This window comes from Euprymna scolopes, chromosome 11, assembly GCF_053919585.1.
Source record: "Euprymna scolopes isolate OS-2025 chromosome 11, ASM5391958v1, whole genome shotgun sequence".
Classification (NCBI taxonomy): Eukaryota; Metazoa; Mollusca; class Cephalopoda; order Sepiida; family Sepiolidae; genus Euprymna; species Euprymna scolopes.
In genome coordinates this window covers 16,709,557-16,736,505 of record NC_136492.1, presented here as the reverse complement: position 1 = coordinate 16,736,505, position 26,949 = coordinate 16,709,557, and the positions used below count along the sequence as shown (strand labels likewise).

Genomic DNA, 26,949 nt, shown 5'->3' with positions numbered 1-26,949 from the left:
TTATACTCTTCATGAAGTTTGTTTGTTGGTTTGTCACTGTGTTTGTGTGCAGCCTAACATCCATATCATTTGACCAGTCGTCACCAAATCTAATCAAAATGTTGATCATAATCTAACTCAGAGCTGGGTTAATTTGGAGATGTCTAGATTAACACACACAGTGTCAAAAATGGTGGAAGTCAGACTTTTTGGTGATGATCAGTTTTTTTAATGCTAGAGATTCACTACTTGGCCCATATTGTAGCTGATAATGTTCTGCATTGTACATTTTTGTTTTATTTTACGGAAGTTGTTCTAAACAAAGAATAAAGCTGCTTGATATTAGGAGCGGAAAAAATACTACTTGAAGGTTAAAAATTAGCCAACAATAAGTGTTAGATAGATTGTGACCCATAAAGCAGCAGTTGTTCCCTCTTTGTCAGAAACATCACTCATGGAATGCGAGGAGTAAAGGACAAAATAAGGGGCAAAAGTAAACCCAAGATCCACTTTCTACTTTTATTAAATACTAGCGGAGATGCCCGGTGTTGCCCGGGTGTAAAAAAAAAAAAAAAAAAAAAAAAAAAAAAAAAAAAAAATGGTTTTGGTAAGCAGATAGGCTCGAACTTGAATCCTTGAGGCGAAAGCGAAAAAAAAAAAGCGTGATAACTTCCCTCCACGCTACGAAGGCAGTGGAATGAAATTGAACGATTAAAACGTTATGTGACAGGTGTGTAAATTTAATGAGGTCAAACATCACGCCATAGAGAGAATGAAATCCCACACTTAACTTTGGCTGCGAGGCAGTGTTTTGTTTTCCCAAGATGTTGTGGGAAAACCAGCTCCCCATCAAAAAGGGGAGTGTCCAAATGAATAGCAATTGTCTGATATGACGAGTTTTCACCGCATTGATCAAACCTGATATTGCTTTCTGGACGTCCCGGCGGGAAAGCCGGGGAATGACTTCACTCCATTAGTTTTACTTTATTTATACTAAAAATCCAATTTTATTATTTATGGGGCGGCTCAACAAGAACTTGTTTATATTAGATTTGAAGGCTACCATGTTGTATTCAACTGAGAAGCAGACCAGCGGAACAGTGTTCCACGGGCAAGCAATTTTGGGAAAGAAGCTTTGTTCATGGAATCTGCATTTAGATTTAGGCACAGTTGGGGAAATCATTTATAGTGGTTGTAGCTAGTCGAGTGTTGTTTTTTTTTTTTTTTTTTTTTTTTTTTTTGCAAAAGTTTGGCAAAGGGAAACCATAGATTGGAGTTCAGTCAAGCACTTGCCATGAAAATAAATGATAGATCAGAGAAAGGCTCTCAACAACTTTTCTGTGGGAAAAGAGGTTGCAGGGAAGAGAAAAGGGCATCACCTACTAGATTTCGAAACCCGTTTTAAACTCTATCAAGGCTGACTAATGTCCTTGTTTATTAATCTTTTATAGCGAAGTCATTTTGTAATACTATTTCTTTGTTCTCTTTTGTAGAAGTATTGATTGGAATTCTCCTGCCATAATCAATAAACTCTATGGCATATTTCTTGGAACAATTGTCATCAAGGGCAAGGTGAGTTAATAAATTTACTAAATACCAACCGTTAGACGCAGTTAATCAACCGAGAACCACATCATTCTATATAAAAGCGTAAAAGATATTAACGGATACACACTCGAGAGTCAAAACAATGAAAAGAATATTCTGTTGCCCTAGCCCTAATTATCACACGGTAAAAGGGTTCGTCTATGTTTAGAATGTAGAATTCCGATGTGTAAAAGAACACGCTGAGAGGAGACTGTTAATATGTGCCGACCACGTTTGGCCGATGTGCTTTGCCATGCATAAGAAACGGATTTATTTGAATACAACAGATACAGTTTCGATCTCAAATGACTAAGCTAAGTGTCAGTATTGAAAATAGCATTTATTTTAGAGAAAAAGGGAACAACGCGACCAAGGTCCAATGACTGATATGTCATTATATTAAGTACAATATTGTCAAAAAAAAAAAAAGGTTACTGTTATGGAACGAAGTTCTCCGACAAAAAAATTTAATTTAATTTCATGAAGTAGTTTTTTTTTTGTTTTTTTTTTTTGTTTTTTTTTACAGTGAAAAAACGATTTGTTATGATACCGAGCAAAAGGTTCGATTTTTAGGAAGAAAAGCTAGTTATTAAAGATGGGGAGGAAATGTCAGTGCTTTACATGGAGTTATCTCCCCGTGGCGTGTTAAAAATTTCCATAATGCCTGATTTCAACGCGCTCTCATAAAAACATGTTTTTCCGCTGTAAAAAAAAACTACTCAATCAAATTAAATTTAATTTTTTTTTTTTTTTAGATCTTCAGTCCAAAATGGATGTTTTTTTCGATATTTTCATTTTTTAATGTCTTGATTAAACTGTACAAGTACCATTTATTGAATTGAAATACACTTCAGAGAATTTTGCCAACACAATAAAACATTGATTATCGGAACAGGTACTCTTGCATAATTTGACCCGAATTCTCGTAAATTCCCATCAAGCATAGATCAGGCGAGACCGGCAATTATCGGTGTCAGCTGAGCGTCATAACAGACGTAGACTAATGAAAAAAACAAAACAAATCGGAAAAAATACAAATGCAAATAATCAAAAATAACAAAAAATCTACCTTGAAAAATGAAAATATGTTTATTTCATTTTAGTATTTAATGTTTTGTTTTTTTTTTTTTGCAAAATATTTATCAACAGAAAGTTTTTTTTGTTTTTTTTTTCTCCAAGAAAAGATTTTTTTACCATATAATTGTTAGGTGTAAGTACAAGTTTTTCTTTTCTTTATTGTAACCATATTTTTTCTTGTTTTTTTGTTTTTTTTCTTTTTCAAGACTTATTGTTCGGTCAAGTTCTTTTGGTGGCATTGTCCATTTGTACATCTCCAGGAGAAACCATCCTTTACACACAATCTCTTTTTAAGTAAACATTTGTGTTTACAAATGTTGCACCTCATTTTTGGGGAACAGCAATTTCTTCTCCTGGCAATATGAGATTGTCTGCATCAATGTTTTCATTTTTTTTTTTTAACATGTATAGATTTATTTTCTTGCCTGTCATTTTTCTGTTTGGTGAGTTTGAAAATATATTTGTTTGCCAGCTTTTCTTTTTTTTTTCTTTTTTTTTTGTTGGTTTGTCGCTTTCTTCCAATTCGAATGTCGTCTGCTTCCATTTAGATAGCACTTTTTCATTGGGCTAATCAAACTCTCAAAAATTCAATTTAAAAAAAAAAGTAAATAAATAAATAATAAGTAACTAATCAGAAAAATAAAAAGTCACCTACTCCCCTTAATATCACCTTAAAAATTACTAAAAACATAACAGAAAAAAAAACTAAATGAATAAAATAAAAAGTCGAGTTAGCGTTTCAACATTTGAACAACGCTCGGCTGACACCGACGATTGCCGGTCTCACCCGATCCATGCTTGATGGGAATTCACGAGAATTTGGGTCAAATTATGCAAGAGTATCTCAGAACATTAAGAAAAGTTGTCATGAAATTCAGTTTTTGTTTTGTTTTTGTTTTTTTGTTTTGTTTTGTTTTTTTTTTGAGAAAACGTTTTATTTTACAAAATATATAAATTTTCATAAAGTAAAAATTCTGTAATGAATTTATTTTCGCAAAATAAAATAAACTGAATTTCATATAATGATATTCATTCATTTTTTTTTTAATGTTCAAATAATTAATGTTTTATTTTATGCTATTGATGTTGACAACTTCTGTTCTGAAACTGAATTGTCTCCCCCTGCTCAAAATCTTTAAAATGAAAATCAAAAAAATTGTCCTCAAAACTGTAATGTACAAGTGGTCATTCATAAGGATGATATTGAAGTAAGGAGATTATTATTTTTGCTATTTAATTTGCATACATGTTCATTCTGTTTACCAATTTTTACTATTATAATTATTATCAATTTTATTATAGATATAGCTTTTAATAGTATTGGTACTTTGGTACTTTGCACACTGGATTTCCATAAATGTTGGCAGTAGCTGACGTAAACTGCTGGAATATGCCGAGCGCTAATCAAGTTGATCAGTCAATTATAAAACGATAACAAACATACTTAGCCAATAAAAAGTGGAGCAGACGATTTTAATAAATTGGAAGAAAAAAATAAATAATAAAAAAAGCCTAGCCCTAAAAAATTTTTACTTTTAATTGCACACAAATGTAATCAGTCCAGTCCTAACTTTAGAAAAAATATCAAAAGTTTATCTAAAAATTTATACACTTTTCTTGAAAAATAAAACAGAACTGTTCGTAACAATAAACATTAAAAATTTACAAAAAAAAATCAGGTTTTTTCCTTAAAAAAACAAAAAAATATATTGGACTATTCAAACTGCTGTTCTCATCTTGAGTGTCATTTTTACAACATTTCAATTGATGTAACCTCCGACCTTCTTCAGGTGTATCTTGTCGAACTCGGTAATGTTTTTTTTGTAAGCATATTGTACGCATGGCAGTGGCGGTTTTATTTATTTATTTTTTAAATGAAGTCTGTCTTTTCATCTTATAATTCTTTCTTAGTTTTAATTTGAAAATGAGGATATCTGTTTTTCTTCAAAGAGTGGAAATGTGAAACCAGAATGTCGGAAAGTCGCTGCAAGTACAAGAATTCGTCTAAAGTTATTTCCTTATTTCTTGAAATCCAGGGAAGCTACCAATATTTTCCCAGCTTGTATCCAGGTAAGAATTTACAATTAGTTAGTCATTATGCATATTTTATTTCAATCAGTAATCTTATTTCAACATGAAAAACTCATATACATCAATAATTTTCTGTACGTCTACAGTTAGCTATAAATTCTTGTTTTTTGTTTAATAAATTAATCTAATTGTAGGCATGCCCGCTTTTCTTCTTGAGATTGTCACAGATGGCTCTACTCTTGAGGAGAAATTGTCTCTAAAACTTCTTGATCCTTCTCATCAAATCTTTCTTGGATTCCATATATTAAATCCATTGCTCCTTCTGATTCTCGTAAAGTTTATTCTCTATCGCTCTAAACATCAACCTAAGGCTATTCTCTATCTCTACAAATCTACTATCAGACCATGTATGGAGTACTGTCGTCTCATTTGAGTTGGTGAATCCCTGTCTCGTTTGAGAATTCTTGATAAAATTCAGTTTCTGTGCCTTTCTCCTGAGATATGCTTTCAGTTTGTCAGAAGATGGAGTTTACTTTCGCTCCAGATCGGATCGCCGACTCTTCAACATCAACCGCCTTTGGCCCAGAACCAACGTCCAACAATTACCATCGGAGACCTACTGTTTGTTGATGATGCTGTAGTAGCACCTCACACTGAAGAAGGACTTCGAATACTCATGGACAGGTTTTCCAATGCTTGCAAAGAATTCAGCCTCACCATCAGCATGAAGAAAACCCAGGTCATGAGCCAAGAACCTCATCATCTCCCATCATCACTATGAATGGGCAGTGCTTAAACGTAGTCCGTCAATTCCAATATCTCAGGTCTACAGTCTCGGTCTAGATTTTAAATTAAACCACCTTTATGAATGAATTTGCACATGCACAAAAGTAATAGAAATATGTCGACAAGTTGAAGTAGTAGTTGTAGTTTTTGTTATTCTGTCAGTTATTGACACAGCTGAGCTGGAGCTCCACTGCACCCAGGCTGTCCACTTCATAGAGGTCCAGTCCATTAGACAATTGAGGTGGGGACTAGGATAGCCTGGTGTTGGTAATTTGTCAAATATCGTTTCCGGCCAGATGTCTAGTTGTTTTTTGAAAGTATCGGGGAGGGGGGGGGGCACTCTCCTTATATTTCTTATTGCGGCTGGAATACAGTTGAATTATCTTGTACCACTGTAGGTGAAGCTGTTATGGATAAGAGACTTGATCCTCTGTGTAGTCCCAGGTGTGGTTTTTATATAGCAAAGTCTTCCTCGCCACTGGTGAGTTATTTCTACTATTGTTGTGTTTGGGAGCCTTTCTTCCAAGATTTTACATATGTAGGTGATAATATATCATTCTCTTCGGCATTGTAGTGAATACAGTTGCAGATCCTTCAGCCTCTCCCAGTAATTCATTTGATGTAGAACTTAACAAGCGCATTGGAAAAGCATCCACAACTCTTGCAAAATTGACAATTCGGTTGTGGGGAAAATAAACATCTCACCATCTCCACAAAAGTGAACGTTTACATGGCCTGTGTCATCAGCACCCTTATGTATGGAAGCAAACTACAGCCACCAAGAACGGAAACTGAACACATTTCACATGCATAGTCTGTCTAGAATTCTTGGAAAGACAGTCATAAACAATACTGTACTTGCAAGGGCTGATATCCCCTCCATGTTCACCCTCCTTTGCCAAAGACGCCTATGCTGGATAGGCCACGTGCACAGCATAGACAATCGAAGAATCCCAAAAGACATTCTCTACGGTGAACTCACCTCTGGCAAAAGGAAAATTGGTCTTCCTTACCTCCGCTATGTCAACGTGTGCAAACGCAGCATGTGATATTGACACTGCCAGTAGGGAGCCCAAAGCTAAAGTCCACTACATCTGAAGACAAACGATAACCAAAGGCCTGCCCGCTAGCAAAAGAGCCATTGTAGAACAGATAGAGACCAGAAGACTTTTCTGGAACGCCAGTCAACAAAACTCAACAGACCACCAATACGATGCACCAACCTACACCTGCGATGTCTGCGACCGACAATGTGGATCAAAGATAGGCTTATTCAGCCACAGAAGACAGTGTTCAATCACCTCTACAAGGTGCAACCCCATAGTCTTCTAGACTGACGGATGCCAACAATATCCTTGAGTAGCCACTGGATCTTCATAAGCGATGATCCATCATTACAAAAAAAAGATACCTGCATTTAGAGCAGCGTTTATTATTTTAAAGAATATTTTGCCAATTTGTGTTTTTTGACTTTTTGTTATAAGGTGGATTGAACCATATTAGACGCTTGTTCAGAACTTCTCTCCTCTTAATAAAAACAAAACTAAAGAAAAGTCTGTATGATGTATGTACCCATAACGGAAAGAAAATATCATATTCCAAAAATCATGTAAATTGATTAGTTTTGCTTTTATGAAGAAAACCATTTTTAAGCAAATTTATGTTTTTTCAATGCTCACCTGTCCCTATATTAAGAATGGCTTTCTCAAATCTTGATTTGGACTTATCACTCTTGTTTCTTCACAATGTTTTCAAGATGACATCGTGAGATCGTCGCTCATACATTAGCCATAAAATTTTATTATCTTATTTAAAAATAAAACTTTATTTTCTTATTTAAAAATAAAACTTATTTTCTTATTTAAAAATAAAACTTATTTTCTTATTTAAAAATAAAACTTATTTTATTATTTAAAAATAAAACTTATTTTATTATTTAAAAATAAAACTTATTTTCTTATTTAAAAATAAAACTTATTTTCTTATTTAAAAATAAAACTTATTTTCTTATTTAAAAATAAAACTTATTTTATTATTTAAAAATAAAACTTAAGTTTTATTTTTGAATAAGAAAATATTTTCTTATTTAAAAATAAAACTCTATTTTCTTATTTAAAAATAAAACTTTATTTTCTTATTTAAAAATAAAACTTATTTTCTTATTTAAAAATAAAACTACTTGATTAATTCTCACATGATTTTTGGTGTACAATGTTTTTTTTTTGCCATCACAGGCATGTATGTACATCATACATTTTTTTTTTTCGTTTTTTTTTTTTTTTTTTTTCGTTTTTTTTTTTTTTTTTTTTTTTCATAGGAAGAATTCTGGACAAACCCCATAGATAGCATTTTATTTTCTATTATTTTCATCTGTTATTCTAATTAAATGTTAATTTATCAAGGTACAGGAGGTATCCATTGCTTCTCAAGACTGAAAGGCGTCATTTTTATACCCATTATTATGTTTTAAAATATATATATATGTATATAAATCTATATATATATAAAAGCGAAAATGTATGTATTTATTTATATACGCTTTTCCTCGATGTCCACAAAAGGCTTCTTTCAGAGAAGCACTTGCTCGCTTCACAACTTCTTAAAACTTTTTATATCATCTATAAATTGTAATATCTCACACTTAACCACGGAGCTCGCCTGTCTATTTAATTTTATTGACTTTCAAACGTTAATTATTCGACATTTCCCGCATCGGCACGCATTACATTCGGTTTTCGGTATAAACAAAAAACGAAACTCGACTCTAATCACTGGCCGAAAGCCAGTGGTCTCTAGAGAGCTAATTAATGTTTGGTCAATGTCGACTTCGTCATATCAGACCGTAGCTTTCATTTTGAGGCTCCCCCTAATAAACAGGGAGCGGGTTTTTAAAAACAAAGAAACCCATTTATTGAACTCATTAAAAACTGTCCCGCACAAAATGCTAACTGCTGAATAGCTATCGCCGTCACGTCAATCAAAAACGTGCGCATGTTTTTTTTTCACACTTTACTATTTTCCAACTGCGCGTCGTCAAGGCTTCGGTTTTTTTTCACGGGCACCTGTTTCTTTTTCACATTTTAGGCTTCGGGTTTTTTTCACACACACCTACAAACACCCGGACAACACCGGGTACCCCTCGCTAGTATATATATAAATCTCATCTGTCTGTTTAAATGTATGTTTGTATGTATGTCTCGCAAAAACTTTCAACAATGGCAACAGATCCCTACAAGATCAGTATCATTTTGAAGCTGGACATCTCGGATGACAAATATTGAAAAATTGGCCAAAACATTAATTCCGTCACCCTAAACTAAGCTGTTTTGTCCAAGTAGGGGTCAATTTTTTTCGCCGACATTTTAGCAAGTCATTGTCACCATCGGATTGACTTAGGTTAATTTCAACGCTTTGTCTCAAATTTTAAAGGAAATATATATGATAAACTTCTCTTGCAGGTGATATTTGATTGTCTTTTTGGTGCAATCAACCACGCCCGCCTTAAATTAATGGCTGTTCAACTTGTTCATCATGTGTGTTTGAGGTAAGGTTCTATTATCATCTTTACCATAAGAACTCCTATGCACGGAGTCTATATTCGTAACATCCTCCCCTTAAGTAGAAAGCACAGTTTAAAATCAGATGATCAGACCTTCATGTGCTTTAGATTAGCTTTGCAACACTGCGTTATATTTTCTCGACTGTCATCCCTCGAATCAGGACCGTATCCCAATCCACCATGTCTTTCACAGTATATGTGAAGTACTCTTCTTAGATACTAACACCCATGTTCATGTCTTTGATGATTTTAATGTCCAACACAAAAAAACGCAAAAAAAATAATTTTTTTTTAAAAGAAAAATAATACCATTTTTAACTTTTAATATCTCAAATTTCAAATTATATCTGAAAAGTGCCAATATTATTTTATTAAATTAACTTAAAAAAATAATTGAAAAATCTTTAAAAAAAAAAAAAAAAAAAAAAAACGAAAAGAAAATGGCAGAAACTTAATAGTTGGTTAAATCCATAAGTGTCACCGTTTGACCACAGCTCATATTCACAAATATCCGTGGGCTTAGAAGTTATCTAGATGCTGTAGAACCTTTTCTCCTAGTTAACTCTTCAGATATCCTTGTGTTAAGTGAAACTAAGCTGAACCCGGTTTTGGTATTTAACATTTTGCAAGTGTTCCATACCCAGGGAAACAGCACCAGGCAAAGTCTTAAGATTGATACGAGTCATTTTGTAAGCAATCAAGTCACTTCATACACACTTAAAGCTAAAATTTTCTTGAAATTTCACATACCCTCATGCTTGGGGTATCTACGCATGTTATTGAGTTGATGTAAGTGGTTGCACACTGAACATGGACAAGCAAATTGACATCCCACTAATACCAAGTTTCATGAGCGATGTTTCTGACAAAGAGGGAAGAATTGCTGTTTTCTGGGTTAGAATCTAATCCATCTAACACTTGAAAAGTTTTTGACTTTGAAGTATTTTTTAACATTTTTTAGCTCTACATCAAGCGGCTTCATGTCTTGTCTGGAGCGATTTCCATAAAAATAAATGATTTATTTTAAAGGAAAAAAATAATACCATTTTTAACTTAAATTTTTAATATCTCAAATTTCAAATGATATCTGAAAAGTGCCAATATTATTTTATTAAATTAACTTAAAAAAAAAAAAATGATTGAAAAATCTTAAAAAAAAAAAAAAAAAAAAAAAAAAATTTAAATGGCGGAAACTTAATTTCTAATCTAATGTTTACAATTTGTTAAGTTCTTGTCCAGAATTCCCCCCCATATTAAAAAAAAAAAAAAAATTGTATGATGTATGTACCCGTGATAAAACAAAAATATTGAACTCCAAAAATTACATAAATTGGTCAAGTATTTTTTTTTTTTATATAAAAAAAAATACAATCTTTAAGCAATAATGGGAATCAGCCTCGTAAGTTTGAATTATGTTGACTTATCTCTCTTTGTTTTGTTTTTTTGTTTTTGTTTTGTTTGTACTTGTACAGTTTAATCAAGACATTCAAAAATGAAAATATTGAAAAAAAATTATATTGTACATATCCGTTATGGAACGAAGTCCCCCGAAAAAAAATTTCACTTAATTTCATAAAGTCGTTTTTATTTTACAGCGAAAAAACAATTTGTTATGATACCGAGCAAAAGGTTCGATTTTTAGGAAGGAAAGCTAGTATTAAAGATGGGGAGGGAGTGTTGGCACTTTACATTGAGTTATCTCCCTGTGGCGTGTTCAAAATTCCATAATGGCTGACTTCAACGCGCTCTCATAAAAACATGTTTTTCCATTGTAAAAAAAAAAAAACTACTCGATCAAAGTAAATTAAATTTTTTTTTTCGGATACGTACAATATAACCTTTTTCAATATTTTCATTTTTTAATGTCTTGATTAAACTGTACAAGTACCGTTTTTTGTTTTTTTGGAGATTGTTTTCAAAATGGTAGACAAAATGGACACTCTCCGCTAACTTATGAAATTTTATTTTCTTATGTAAAAATAAAACTACTTGATCAAAAATCGTATAAATGCATGATTTTTGGAACATGATATTTTTGTTCCATCATGGCTATGAACATCATACAGATATTTCTGTAATATTGCTTTTGAATATGGGGGAATTCTTGGCAATAACCATTTCTTTGTTTAAAATAAGTCGCATGTTGAACAAAAAAAAATTGTATGAACAATGAATTTATGCAGATTCATCCATTTATCTCCGCTAATTCTGTTCTCTTTTTTGTAGTTGTTCTGATACCAAATTTAATCCAATCAGCCCAGTTTTACTCTCTGGAATGGTTAAACTTCTGGGAATGGCAAAAGAGGTAAACAAATGTTTATTTTGTTTCTGAATTTTTTAGATGAAAATTATTTGGATTATTTGGGCTACTGTCCTTATCTTGAGTGCTATTCAACAGTACACAAGACAACAAATTTTCTAGCTTCCAATAAACTTTGAACCATCGTGATTCAGTGGCTAAATGTTACCAAAATAAATTTGGTAACATTGTTTTGCGACGTTCTATGTGGTCACATTAACAACTTTTCAATTCACGTATATTCAAGGAGAGCAAAATTGATTGGAGTCAGTTGAAGCTGTGAATTAGAATACAAACATTTAGTGGTTTACTTGTCAATTTGCTTATCAATTGTTGCTTCCTGACATGGACTTGTATTATTGTACCTAACAGAATAAATCTATTCTATGTTTATATCTGTGTATTGTTTAACATTTTACATACAGATTTTTCTTTATTTTTGTTTTTTAATCTGTAACATTTGACTTTCATTTGTTTTTTTGCTTATTTTTTAACAACTCTTTGTTTCTTATAGGATGACAAACTACGAGGACTTACCTATGTTGCAGTTGGTAAAATTGTCAAACGATGTCCAAGTTTGATCGCCAAAGATATATCGTTAGTGCAGAATTTTTTTGATGCTGTTTGCAAGGTGAGTTTAGATTTATTTGTTAAATAGTTATTTATTGATTTTTTTTTTTTTAACGTTTGATATTTCCATTTTTTGATTAGTTAAAGCAAATCAAATGGATTTTTGGTACCCCTGCATCTTTTGACCCGGATTTCCATAACGTTGGCTCAGTTTTGACCGGCAGCTGATGAGAACTGCCGGAACATGCCCAGCGAAATAAGAGATGCCGGGAAACATAATTAACAACATTTATTTATTGCATACGAAAGAAAAAAAAAAATAATAATAATTAGCAAAAAATAATTAATAAAAACTTACCTTAAGTTTAATTAAATTTTTTTTAACTTTCAAGAATTGTTAGTAAAAATATGTGAATGTTTTATGAAAGTTTATAATGTTTGTTTTTAATTTTTTTCAAGAAATTGCAATATTGTTGTTTTTTTTAGTTTTTATGTTTTTATTTTTGTTTCAAGAAAAGTTGCAATAACAAAAATCCTACCTTAAGTTTAATAAATATCTTTATTTTTTTAACTTTCAAGAATTGTTAGCAAAAATATGTAAATGTTTTTGTGAAAAGTTTACTGTTGTTGTTTTTTTAGATTTTGTTTTTTTATTCTTGTTTCAAGAAAAGTTGTCATATTTATTTTGATATTTAGTTTTTATGAAAGTTTATACTGTTTACTGTTTTTTTTTTCAAGTTGCAATATTTTTTATTTATGTTTTGTTATTTTATTTAAAGAAAAATTGCAAGAACAAAAAACCTACCTTAAGATTAATAAATATTACCACCAAAACAAAAACTTAAATACTTTTTGTTTTACAAAAATCAACAAAAAAAATGGACTAGTTTAATTTTTCCTACAGTTTTAACATTTGATCAGCGCTCGGCTTAGTCCAGCGGTTCTCATCAACTGCCAGTTAAACCTGAGCCAACATTACTGAAATCCGGGTCAAAAGATGTAGGAGTATCGATTTATTTATTTATTTATTTATTAGCAAATCAAATGAATGCGATGAGCAATAAAGCACTTTTTGTTTCCCCACAGATTTTTTGTTTGGAGTTCTGGTTTTATCCCATGCTAGCAAGCCATCCAGCATTGCTCTGTCATAAAATATGCTTAAATATGTTCCTTTGATTCATGCAAATTTTGTATTTATTGTTATGGAGCCAATTCTCTGTTGATCATTACATTGTACTTAATATATAGTAGTGTTTTCAAAAGTTAAAAAAAAATATATATATATATATATATATATAGACTTTGAAGATTTCCATTAAACATCAAATAAAAGTCAAAAAGAAATAGTTTTATTTAATACTAGTATGGGAGTACCCGCCTTTGCCAGTCATAAAATTTGCTTAAATATATTTTAATTTATGTAGATATCATATTTATTATTACAGAGTTGATTCTATATTGAATATTATAGGCATACATACATATATAATATAGTACAAAATAGACTTCGTGGCTTAATGGGGGATGCCCTTTTCTCTTCCCTGCAACCTCTCTCCCACAGAAGAGACGTTGCAAGCCTATCTTTGTTTTATCGTTATTTCCATGGCAGGTGCTCGTCTGAACTCCAATCTCTGGTCCCCCCTTGCCAATCTTTTACAAAAAACACCCATCTTGCTGAATCCACTGTCAAAAACTTTCCCCACTCTTTATCTATGCCTAAATCAAAACGTAGATTCCATGAACAAAGCTTCTTTCTTAGAACTGCACGCCTGTGGAACTCTGTTCCGTCTGCCTGCTTCCGTCCTGACTACAACTTGGATGTCTTCAAGTCTAACGTAAACAAATTCCTGATGAACCGTTCCCTTAAGTAGACACTTTAAATATCCACACTAACGTACTTTACTTACAATAACCCTTATCCCTGAGTGGCTTCTGGGCCTTGATAAGTGGTGACCACCTTGTAAAAAAAAAAATATATATATATATATATGTTTAATGATTAAAGTTAAATTCTGTAGATTAAAATAGAGAGAAATTATATTTATTTCCTTAATCCATGGATTTTCAATAATGGCACAAATCATCAGAGGAAATGAAATGCAATTCGCAAAATGTTCAGCTATGAATAAACAAATATTTTGCTTTTCAGCACATATATTGAAAATGTTATTAAAAGTTATTTAAGAGTCATAGAAAAAGGATATCTTACAACCTGGGCAGTCCAATATCAGAATGAGTTCAATAGTTTCCTGGATATTACTACCAGGTTGGATGAGTTTACCTTTTTGGCTAGGATCGTCGTGAAAGTATTACCTCAGTGCAATATCTGACAGGAAAATTCACTTCTTCTCTAATCTGTGACCTATCTCATTTATATATATATATATATATATATATATATATAGTACTTATTTCAAAAGTTTTTTTTAAAAATGACTTACGTGCCATCAGCTAGAATCGAAACAAAAACATTTAGTGCTCCAGCCACGTTCCCTATCATTTGAGCTTAACTGACATTTAAAATTAAAATTGGACTAATTCAAGATATGACTGATTTTGTGCATGCGTAAAACTAACAAGAATATTTTGGCAAGTTGAAGTCAACATTTTGCATTTCTGTACGCGTTATTCATTTATATATAAAGATTTAATGATAAAAGATTATATCTATAAGATAAAGATTTTACTTGTTATAAACTATCCTTAGTGTGTGATTATTATTTCCTACTAATTTCAGTGTTATATGACTAATGGTTTAAGAGTTTATAGGTTAAACACAGATACAGACACATCCGTTTATATAGATAGCCCTCATATATGTTGTAGATACTTAGTAAAAATCAAAATCCTCAAGATAATAGTTAGAATGTTTTCTAATAGAGCCACAAGATCAGGGTTCAATCCTTGGTTAAGTTATACCAAAGGCTCAAAAAAAAAAAAAATGATACTTGATGTCGCCTTGCTTACTCACTTAGCTTTATTAGGTTTCGATCAAAGGTTGAACAATCCAGAGGAGGGAGTGGTGTCCTTCTTTACATATTGGCGTAGTAGTCAATGAAAAGGTAGTCTTTATATTGTTCTTTACGATAGTCAATCCATTTATATTTTTATTTTTTTATTCTCCAGGAAGATTCTGAGCGTCGTCTTGCAGTACAAGAAGCATTGAGTCTAATGGCGGAACCATTCCGGAGTCAAGATGAAGCTAACAAGAAACTAATGGAAGCCCTAATTATGGAAAATATTGACAAGGTCAGAAAATTCATAATGATTATTGTTCAGAAGGAGGGGGTAGTCATGGTAATAAAATAATTTAATAAACTATAATTATGGGCCCAAATTCTCATATATATATACTAGCATGGGTTCCCGGCGTTGCCCGGGTGTTTGGAGGTATATGCTGAGCAAAAAAAAAAAAGGGTCAATTTTTTAAAATTTGATCCCTATTATGACCCCTTAAAATTTATTGTTTTGGGTTCACATCGAGTTATTAAGTTAGATCCACGTCCAAGGTACCTATATCTAAAATTTCAAGTGTGTAGACCCCAAATTCTCGGAGGAGTTTGGTAGAGTTCTCAACGGTCAAATCGTTGAACTTTGACCCCTTAACAGTCAAATTTCTGGCCGAAAACCGATCATATAGTTTTTCCAAAATCTCAGTACCCTGTATATCAAATTTCGAGTCTGTAGACTGAGAATTGACAGAGTTATTGCGAAGGAAAATGTACACAGACACACAGACACGTTCACTTTTATAGATAATATATATATATATATATATATTAAATATTGTCTTTAACATGAATGCATAATTAAAATTAAATAAAAATCAATTGTTTGAGACAAAATTATTTCCAATGCTATTGATAATATTTACCCATTAATTTTTTTATTATTATTACTTATTTTTGAATTCATATTTTGAAACATAACTTAAATCATGTACCTATGACATCTTGCTAAAGCTATAATTATTTTGTTACGGTAATATTTTTTCTTTTTTACAAGAAAAGTCCAAATAGCTGAGTTGGTAGAACTTAAAATTAAAAATGTTGAGGTTTCTGTTTTATTTACTACTAGCGGGGGTACCCGGCGTTGCCCGAGTGTTTGTTTCCGGGACGGACGGGGGGGGGGGAGTTTTAAAAAATGTTATGGTAGGTAAGTAGGAAGGATCAAACCCGGAGTCATGAGTAAAAGTAGGAAAATAAAGTGTGAAAAAAAAACATCTGCAACGTCAACAGTTCGGCCACCAAGAAAAGTCCATTCCAGTTGTTTAGGAAAAAAAAAAAAAAAAACGACTACGGTAGGTCGGCGCGAACGTGAAAATATAATGTGAATTGTCCAGCACGCTAATCACTACGCCACAGAGCACTGCAGCTTAGTTTAGTGATTTTAAATAACTTCACATGAAAGAACTACGAAGCCAAACCGGTGTTCTCTTCTCAACTGTTCCTTGTGAACGATCCCCAAACGGTGTTAAGTGGTGGCAGGGGGAGGAAGAATTTATTAGAGAGAAAATATTTTACCACTTCCATTGATCTTAACCGATTTTGGCCGTGACTTCTCAGCAGAAAAAGTATAGAAATCTAAGATTATCGAGGAATTTGAGAAATAATAAGCCTATAACACACCTCAGATATTGTTCTGCCATTTGTGCATATTATATTTGCATGAAATATCTTGATTTTTAATCCTATTAATGTCAAAATCAGACGGGAAAAAATGAGTTCATTTTATTTATGTAGAGAAGATAATTCAAAATTTTCCATTTCTGAAACTAGTTAAGATCTCATATATATCTCTGATATTTCAAAATGTTTTTATTACATTCAAAAAAATTGTGACTGACAGACAGACAGATTCTTTATGTAATAGATGTTCATAGTAATGTTTTTAAATGTTAAAAAAAAAAAAAAAAAAAATTAACATTTTGTAATGAAATTACCCATGGGTAGATAGATATATAGTTGTATTCTCCATCTGCTGTTATGCTTAAAAATATTTCCATTTTCTGGATGTTCAGTTCAAACACAAGCCTCACAATATTGTTGTCCCACTTTTGGACAGAACAGATACCACACTTTGATCCTAGCTCAAAGACCGAGAAAGTGTATTTTAGTTTAAGTTTCACATTCACCGCCAGATGAAATTTAAAAAAACAATTATTTCTTCTTTGGTAATCAGGTGTTCCCGTCTTTTAAAAAGGAGATGAAGGGTGAAAACGTATGTATGCGTTAGTGTAATGTGATCATTCGTAATTGTTATAACTTTGTTTAACAAGCAAAAGTTATAACCTGTTGATTTAGAATTAATGTTTTATGCTAATTGATAGTTGTATATGGTTACATTTGTGCTTATATTTTTATTAAATACTAGCATTTCAGCCCGGCATTGCCTAGGTGTTTGGAGGTGTATGTGGAGCAAAAAAAAAAAAAGCAGTCAATTTTTTTAACTTTGACCCCTATTATGACCCCTTAACATTTATTGTTTGGGACTCAAATCAAGTTATTAAGTTAGATCCATGTCCAAGGAACCTATATCTAAATTTTCAAGTGTTTAGACCCCAAATTCTCGGAGGAGTTTGGTAGAGTTCTCAAAGCTCAAATCGTGTGATGATTCATAGTAGTTATAATGATTGATTTTGATGAAAATGGATTCTTTAATTATTGGTTAGATATCGGCATTCAAGGCTGAGTTTGTTTTGACAGGTTGTGATTTATGAAAATTGGTTGGTAAATATGTAAAATAAACATTGGGTTTTGTTGGTTAGATAAGAATGGATATGAAAATAAACTGATTTTGATAAATATAGTCAACTGATTAGAAATGCCTGCAAAGCAAAGATGAACATTAATAGCAGAGAAGTTCTGTGCTTTTCTGGTCCTAAATGGGACTAAGCAAGGAACTCGCAGTATATAAAGAAATGAGTGCAGGAGCTCAGCAATAAAAGTAAGCAACAAAATCCTTTTTCACTTCTTGAAATGTTAAATGAATTCATTGAACAAAAAAAAAAAAAAGTGCTGTTTGTCAGTTTTATGTAACATAGATAAGAGAGATATGGGTTGTTTTTAAGTGCATTAGATGAGAAGTTTTTCTGATATCAAATGAAAATGCTAAACCTATAAACCAATCGTATACGAAACGTATGATTTCAACATAAAATGACCTAACAAAAGTTAACAAACTGTAAAATCCAACAACCAACTAAAAATTCTTTTTCTTATGTCTTAATCCCAAGCTACGTTAAGATCTGCAATGATGGCTTTTTATCTGCACTTGGCAAGATCGCAGGTTTGATCCGAGTGAAGGACAGTTTTATATGGATTTTTTTTTTGCCCATCGCATCACTGATCGCTGCCCTTTCTCTCGGTCACTTCCGTGCGATTTCTAATATGAAGCAAGTTTCGCAACGATGTCATCACCAGCGCTCAGCATATGTTTAAACCATGTAAGCTGCCATTCCCTTATCTTGTTCTCGATCAGTGCGTTCGTATAGCACTTTTGGATGCTGTAATTGTAGATGTGGTTGAGAATTGTAATTCCAGAAATCCAACAGAAGATTTTGGTTTCCATGACAACAAATAATAAAGAAAATTTGTGCTTATGCAGAATATGGACTGTGAATTTTTTTAGATATGATATTTAGTCGCGTGTAAGTGACTCTATAAGTCACTCCATGGTCGGTCAGTCGGTCCATAACACTTTTGTGCTTGGCCTTTTTGGTTAAGATCAAAGGTCTGTTGTTTATAGATGCTGTTCTTAGCTTTTTAAGCTTTTCTTGGCCTTTTGGCCAAGATTAGTAAGAAAGAGTGAATGCGATATTATGGTGAAAAAAGATACTAGCTGGGAGAAACTTTTGATTTTGTTTAGTTCTGGAGTGACGAGTGACCAAGTTTTTTGTTCATTGTTGATTTTCACTGTACTTTTAACATGAATAATGGATTTAATATCTCAAAGTGTAGTATCTGTTCTTACGACATTGTGATATAAAGTGGGGGATCACTTTTCTGTATTAATTTAATGTAAAATGATCACCCACTTTACAACCAGTCAGTCTCAAAGCTATTCAAGTCATTCTCCAGATCATTCAAGTTGTTTTTGAAGGATTCCAGTTATTTTTTAAACATTCAAGTCATTCTTAAGGTCATTCAATTCATCCTTAAGTTCATTAAAGTCATTCTAAGTCATTTACTTTTTATTTATTTAAGTCATTTCAGCCCATTTTTCGGTCATTTTAGTTTATCTTTAAGAACTTCATGTCAATCCTACATTCACACATTCATTCATTACACGAGAGCACGCAACTAATGGCTATCGGCCTTGTTCAACTTCAATTTCATTTTTACGTTATGTTGTTTATTAAATTGTTAGGTGAAAGTACATTAGAAATAAAACACTCACCCTCATTAAGAATGGCTTTCTAAATAATAATGTTATTATTTCAGCATGGTTCGTATTCTGCATAAGTACTGAAAATTGTTTTTACATAAACAAATTCTTTTTAAATTTCCAAATTCCAAGATGGCCTCTATTCTGTATATTTTCTGATAAATTTTTTTTCTCTAATAGATTCTTGTATTTTTGATCTATTGATTAACATTTCTGATGCTTTTTCTTAAATTTATTTTTTTCAATGTTGCAGGCTGAATATCAAGCCCGTTCAGTGGCTGTTCAATATGCCAAGTCTGTGTTCAAACAAAACCACATTCCTTCAAGATACGTTTTACTACTTGCCACAGGTGATGTGTAAGTTTGCTCAGGGTTTTTTTTTGTTTGTTTATTAATTAATAGTTAGTTTCAGCTGTTAATAGAAAACCTTGTGGATGCTGGTTTGTTTTTAAAAGTTTTATGTAAACAGAACAAAGACAGAAAACTGAAATGCATGTTCAGTAAATTATTCTTCTCCTTCTTCAGAATTCTTGGTATCAAAATTTCAATGCACAGCAAATTCTTCTTCTCACAATTCCCGGTCTCAAAATTCAATACACATCTGACAAAACTACTTCTGCCAACAATAATGCGGTTCTCTGATCATCAGGCTTTTTATTGAAACCATCTACATTTCATATGCATATTAGATGCCCTGAAATCTTGTTCCCTCATGAGATCGCCAGTCTATAAGTAAACGCAGCAGTCATTTTTTTCTTCTTTATTCTCCTTGCTTGACACAAACACTGCATGCTGTACTAATTTTTAATTACAGTATTTATGAGAGAGAGATAAAAAAAAAAATTCAGAAGTAATGAATTCAAAGAAGATATCATTTACTGTATATACTTGTGTATAAGTCAAATTTTTGTGAGACGATTTTAAGGTTATTTTGCCGGGCGGTGGGGGTGCAGGGTCGACTTATACATAGATAATGTTTTTGGAAATGTTGTTAAAGAGTAATTCGACGCTCAATCATAGTATAGAAAACGCCATTTTGTTTGTGCACACGGTATATACCGGTAATCTTAGTAATTAATCGCACTTCTTACAAACCTCACTGCAAGCATGTAAGCGCACGTGCGGTTTTTCAGTGTCTGATTAGTAACATTTGCATTTGTTGCATGTAAGTTTGCAGCAGGTTGGTTCTATATATGAAAATCAAATAGACCACGCTTGTGCAAATGCATGTATTATCGCTCGCGGATGCCGAGAAACAATTTATAATATGTCTTAGAAAAAAAATACCAAAAAGGAAATTATCTGTGCAAGAAAGATCCATGAGACGGACCATTTAACTTGTCTAGAATCTACAGTAATACCTAAAATGACACAATTTTGGTCTTAAAATGCGCATCAACTTATACACAAGTATATACGGTACATATTTAGACTTTTAGCCCCCCCCCCCCATCTTGACCGTCCCAGCTGGCAGAGATACCGTAGTGTCCTGCATCTGTTTTCGTCAATGTACAGAGGCTGAGAGAGGAAATTGTTCTTCGGGGCGGAAGTAATATGATTTCCGACTTTTGTGTTTAGGCTTCCCCCTCCTTTTAGAGCGCCTCTTCACTCTCTAACAAATAAAAACAAAAAAAGTGTTATTTTCTTGCAGGAGAGACGATATCAGAAGTGAAGCCTTGAAAGGTTTACTTCTTTCTGGCTATGACAACAGCAGATTGACTAAAGAGGATAAAATCTTACCTGATTTTTGTGAGATGACAACCTACATCTATGAAAAGGTAATAACATGCTTAAAATTCATTTGCCATCATATTTCATTTAACCCTTTATAATCTCGTTGAACCAATTCGTTCAGTCGTAAATAAATATAACGGCATAAATAAAGTGGGAATCGATTCAAAAAACACTTCGTACGTATTAGTTCAGTATCTGGGGAGATACCAGATACCTCCAGATTGCAACTGTCGATTGCTTACATTCAGTATGCCGCCATCTAAAGTTTACAATAAATATTTTTTTAATCATCTACATCATAATTCAGTTTACAAAGGATTAATATCTGTTTTATATGCTGACAGCTGTTGGACAGCTCCAAGAAATTGACTTTCAAACTAAACTCTCTTTGAATTATAAATTTATGGCAGGTGAACTATTCTTTAGTCTTAGTAGGCAATAATCTAGTAATAGTATATTGATAAAAGCACAGGACCTCATTGGTGCATTATGGCCCAGACAACATCAGAATCGGATGTTCTGGGTCGAGGTTTAAGTTCCAGATAAATGGAGGAATGCATCAGTGGTCATTATTCATAAGAAAGGAGACACTGCAAATATAAGGACTATTGGCCAATCAGCCTTCTGCCAGTGACATACAAAGTATTCTCTTAGGTCTTGCTAAGACATATGCCAGGGACACTAGACGTATGCTAGGGACACTAGACATATGCCAGGGACACTAGACGTATGCCAGGGACACTAGACGTATGCTAGGGACACTAGACGTATGCTAGGGACACTAGACGTATGCTAGGGACACTAGACGTATGCCAGGGACACTAGACGTATGCTAGGGACACTAGACGTATGCCAGGGACACTAGACGTATGCCAGGGACACTAGACGTATGCCAGGGACACTAGACGTATGCCAGGGACACTAGACGTATGCTAGGGACACTAGACAGTCATCAACTGCGAGAACAAGCAGGTTTCAGGGCAGGTTACTCCACCATCGACCATGTTCAGGCTGTCAGTCAACTGCAAGAGAAATCCAATGAATACAAGATTCCACTGTGCTTTGCCTTTTGCATTACAAAAAGGCTTTTGACTATATAGAGTTTGATCCACGGTTCACTGCTCTTGAGAACAAAATAGCAATAAGATCAAGCTGGAGAGTGGAGGGGTAAGACAAGGTGACATCTTGCCAAAACTCTTCACAGCCTGCCTCCAGCATGCGATAATCAGTCGTATTAAGTGGGAGGGTAAGGGAGTCAACATCAATGGCGAACACCTGTGGCATCTCTTCTTTGCTGATGATATAGTACTGATGGCACACTCTCCTCAGGAACTAAATGACATTCTAAACGACATCGACTCAAAGAGCAAACCGGTTGGCCTCAACATGCATCTTGGGAAGATCAAGGTGATGTTAAACCAGCACGCTGCCAAGTCGCCAATAATTGTTGATGGAAAGACCATTGAGAAAGTTGAAAGCTATATCTACTTGGGAAAGAAAATTATGAAAGATGGAGATCTGCTCCCTTGGATAAAGAAAAGGATAGCGTTGGGATGGGCAGCTTTTTGGTAAAGTGGAGAATATCATGAGAAGTCAAAAACAAATATGTTAATCAAAGAGAAACATTGGCTCTGACAACTCGCCAAAGTGAAATCTTGGCAGTCGCACAAAGGAAGATGGAGAGGATAATGTTAGGCATCACTCTACAAGACAGAAAGACAAACATCTGGATCTACCAACAAACAAAAGTTATCGGCATCAATACTACCATCAAAACATCCAAACACAGATGGGCAGGGCATGTAGCCAGACAACAGGTCAACGGAATGGATACCTCGTGAGCATGAGAGGCCAAAGGGAAGACCAAGAACGAGATAGAGGGACGACCTGATGCAACACATCGGTCCCACATGGTAGTGGATAGTTTGGGACAGAGATAGATGGTTAAAGTCCAGGGAGGGTTCCTCATTGAGTGATATAAAATCTGTATTGATGTTGAATTTGAATAAAGACCTTGTCATCAATAGGTTTGTTTGGAAGTCAATTTCTTAAAGTTGTCATAACACATGCCAGCATGTAAAACATGCATGAAAGATGCTGATGATCTTTCTCTCAAGTCCATCTTCATCATTTATTCCTTGGTTTTCTCGTGTCAACTAACCCTGCTACCTCGATGGAGAAAAAGAAAATGAAACCAAAAATTTATGTTTTAATATCTTTATTTATTTTTTCAGGCTGAGCGTCGCATCAACAGTGAATTCCGTCACATGTCTGCGAACCATACACTTGCCTTCTCACCTTCCTGTTTTAATTCAGTAAGTTTACAAACTTTTAATATCTTCATGTTGTTATAGCCCCGACATTGTCATTTGATGCCACCAGTCGGGTGACTTCATAAAAAAGTTTGCAGCCATTTTCGTACGATAGCTGTCGCACTGTGATTTGATGCATTGCCTTTGTTTACTAACTTTGCCGCACGGCCAGAGGTTGACACAAGGTAGGTTTTTAATGTGGGAGGAAAATCCAGTTCCTCAAAACTAGGTACTCTGGGTTGGGATAAAAACAAACATTGCCTCAGTCTAGAAGAAATTCGCTTTCACTGACAGAGAACAGATACTACACTTTACTCTGACCCAAAAGGTCTTTTTAGTTCTAAGCCGTTTTAGTTTTAGAAGAGAAAAGAAATGTTGTTCCAACCAAAATGGCAGTATCAATCTAGAGAAGTCTTGAATTGTAAGCGTTTGCCACATTCAAAAATACAGTCATAACATTTTTTATTGTTTGTTGAAGTTTGCTAACGAAAAATATTTGTAACATATACTCTGTGAATTGAATCCTATTATAAATTTCTGTACTGTCTGTCTGTCTGTGTGTGTGTGTGACGCGGTTTAAGTTAGTCTACAGGCAACCCACCCATTGAACACAGTTTCTATCTTTACTTATCTTTGTATTACAAAGCGTTTACTTTGAGGTAATTTTATTTACAACTCAAAAACAAAGAAGAACAACAAAAACTGTTCATTGTGGTTATTCTTTTTCAAATATTTTTTTTTTTTTTTAAATATTCTTTCCTTTCCATAATTAAAAACTTGTTTTCTAAATAATAACAAAAATAAAATCAATACTTTATGTTTGTAAGCTGACGAACACGTGTTTACAGACTTTTTTTTGTGTGTGCCATGACGCACAAAAATTCTATGTTTATAATGCGCTTGTTCATATTTCTAGCGTAAAAAGTTTTTATCCAATTCTTTTCAAATTTTAGGACAAAAGAAATAAATATTTTCACTATTAAATAGCGTTTGAACAGTTTATATCTTTACTTATCTTTGTATTACAAAGCGTCAATTTTGAGATATTCTAACTTTTTACTGGAAAAATGTATGTGTTGTGTTCAAATTCCGTAGCAAAGACAATTGTTTTCCCTGATTAGCTAAAACAATTAGAAACGTCGATGGGTACAACTTTCGCTTCGAGTGTTTATGTGAACACACCTCCCCGATTGCTTATTTGCAAAAAGTGATCTACCGCCAGAGACATGCTATGCTGACAGGTTTCATCATTAATAGTCGGATTTAAATAGCGATTTCTTCAAATATACAAATCACAACAAAAATATTAAAATACCATTTTAAAGTAAATTTTATTGTAAATCCAGTTATATAAGTTTTATTTTGATGGAGGTAGGATAAATGTACTTATTACTGATTTAAAGACTGAGTGTCAAATTAAGTAGCAGTGTCCGCCTTGTCCAGCGCTGAACGTTATGGTGTCTGGTATTGCTACTAATAGGGGCTGCACTATCAACCAAGCTCCAACCCCTGTCCCATCATCACGATGTTGAATCGTTGCGTTTGTTTTACAAGTATTTTGATAGAATGTACTCTGATGAACTCATTGCACTTGTACCCTCAATGAATCTGTCTAGCAGCAAAATCTCACTCCTTCACTGTTAAAGTCTCTAGATGCAGAAAAACCTAAGTTTCTTTCTTTGGACTGCTAGACTTTGGAATTCCCTCCTTTTCTCGTGATTTTCTGATTTTACTAACATGCAGAAGGGTAAATGTAATGTGAACAAACATATGTAATATATTGCTGCTGGACATTCTATAGGTGTTCAGCGTGACTGGCGACCCTGCGATATTATTGTAGCCCTTTTGTTAAAACTGTAAAAGTATTTATCTAAGTAATCTGATTAATATAGTGTCAGAATATATCTGGTTATTATGGTTTATTTTCAATATCCTTATCAAGTCGCTGACATATTTCCATTGTATGGACACTTGGCGCGAACGGAAACCAATATCATCACACCATCTTTAGAAAGAACAAATACTACCCTTTGATCCGAGCCAGAAAACCAAGAAGTTATATTTTAGTTTCACATATGGCCGAAAAGCAACATCATTTTATCCTTATTTATTTATATTTATATCTATATTTCATTTTATTTAGTAAGGCACAAGGTTTGTTGATGCGAGAAGCCCCAGCTCCCAAAAGGAGAGCTTCTCATTGTGCCACTTCTAACTGAACACACCCTTTTGATGTTTTCATTGAATCATAAATCTTGGAAGTTTCAGTCCTGTTTTTCTTTGACTAATTCTTGCATTTTATGCTTTATCCTCAGATGATCGTTTACTTGCGACAATGCCTAGCTGCGAGCGCAGAAGCAGAGGCGATAGCAGGGAAAGACGCTTCTCCAAGCACTTTCATCGGCCAAGCGCCATGGATAAGCCGTTATGTGAACAAACAACTTGATACTTCAGAAGAAGGAAAAGGACCGGTGCACATGTATATTAAACTCATCCAGCAACTACTTACGGCTGAAAGTGGTGCGTGCCTTTTCAATTTAATTTCAATCCACTCCAAACAAGGCGCGTTGTTGCGGAGGCATAAAAGGATTTTGTGAATTAGGGACATCCTAAGTTTGGAGTTGCGCACAAGATGCTTATTTACATTACATTTAAATTTCTGTATGTTGGTACAGTCAGAAAGTATGGAGGAGATTTCAAAGGCTAGCATTTTGAAGAAAAAATAAGAGGCCGATCCGGTAGAAAACCTTCTGGCCTCCGGAGACTTTCACAGTGAGGTGGGGGGGGGGGGGGGCAGGTTGGTTGTAGGGAAGGGTTTACAGTGAGGAGACACCAGTGCAACAAATTCATTGAATTACATTTTACTGAAGTGCTTGTGAAACAAGTATAGCGATGTTATGTGGTGATGGGACAGGGGTTAGAGCTTGATAGACATTATGGGACCTATTAGATTAGAAGTTCTTTTTTGAATTCTGTCTCGGAGGGAGAGACTAGGGGTTGACGACATTAGCATGTGACAATAATATGCACAAGTGAATAATGGAATTGTAGAGATATAGGATAATGGCAGATGTGTATGAATAAAACAAACTTAAAAAAAAAATGAATCATTTTGTTGGGTATCTATTTACTTGTTACGTCTGTGTGTGTATATATATATATATATATATATATATATATATTAGTGATGGGACGATTCCAATATTTTTCCCCAATTCCGATACAATTACTGATTCCGTGCTAAATTCCCAATTCCGATACAATTACCGATTCCGATTCTTTATAAATCTCTAATTATTTAACAGTAAGATTATTATTCCCCTCGATTTTCTGTACAATTTTTAAATATATATATAAAATTAAAGATGAGAAATAAAACTCATATATAACTTATAAGTTAAGGAGGAAATTAAAAAAAAAACTCTTTAGGCCATGGCATTTCAAAGCTAAATGCTTCTCATCAGAAGGGGGGGGCAGCATCATATAAAATGCAAATATAGAAAACTGGCTTAATGAGATTTAGATATAAAATGAGAATGAAGTAATGGTAAATAATAATTAAATGTAGGTACCACATATAAAGGTAAATAGGAGAGGTAGTATACAAATGTAGGTAATAATATAAAAAA

The 26,949-nt window shown here is 33.5% G+C and overlaps 1 protein-coding gene across 1 annotated transcript in view; it reads left to right on the top strand.

Annotated features, from left to right (window-relative positions):
- Positions 1-26,949, top strand: part of LOC145287772 (proteasome adapter and scaffold protein ECM29-like) — a 184,835-nt gene that overhangs the window by 41,141 nt on the left and 116,745 nt on the right. Inside the window, exons 8-17 of the mRNA XM_080135598.1 lie at positions 1,473-1,551; positions 4,594-4,713; positions 8,919-9,004; positions 11,246-11,324; positions 11,833-11,949; positions 15,015-15,137; positions 19,528-19,631; positions 20,926-21,052; positions 23,243-23,323; positions 25,636-25,840. Of these exons, the coding sequence (XP_079991724.1) occupies positions 1,473-1,551; positions 4,594-4,713; positions 8,919-9,004; positions 11,246-11,324; positions 11,833-11,949; positions 15,015-15,137; positions 19,528-19,631; positions 20,926-21,052; positions 23,243-23,323; positions 25,636-25,840 (1,121 nt within the window). The remainder of the gene's footprint in view (positions 1-1,472; positions 1,552-4,593; positions 4,714-8,918; positions 9,005-11,245; positions 11,325-11,832; positions 11,950-15,014; positions 15,138-19,527; positions 19,632-20,925; positions 21,053-23,242; positions 23,324-25,635; positions 25,841-26,949) is intronic.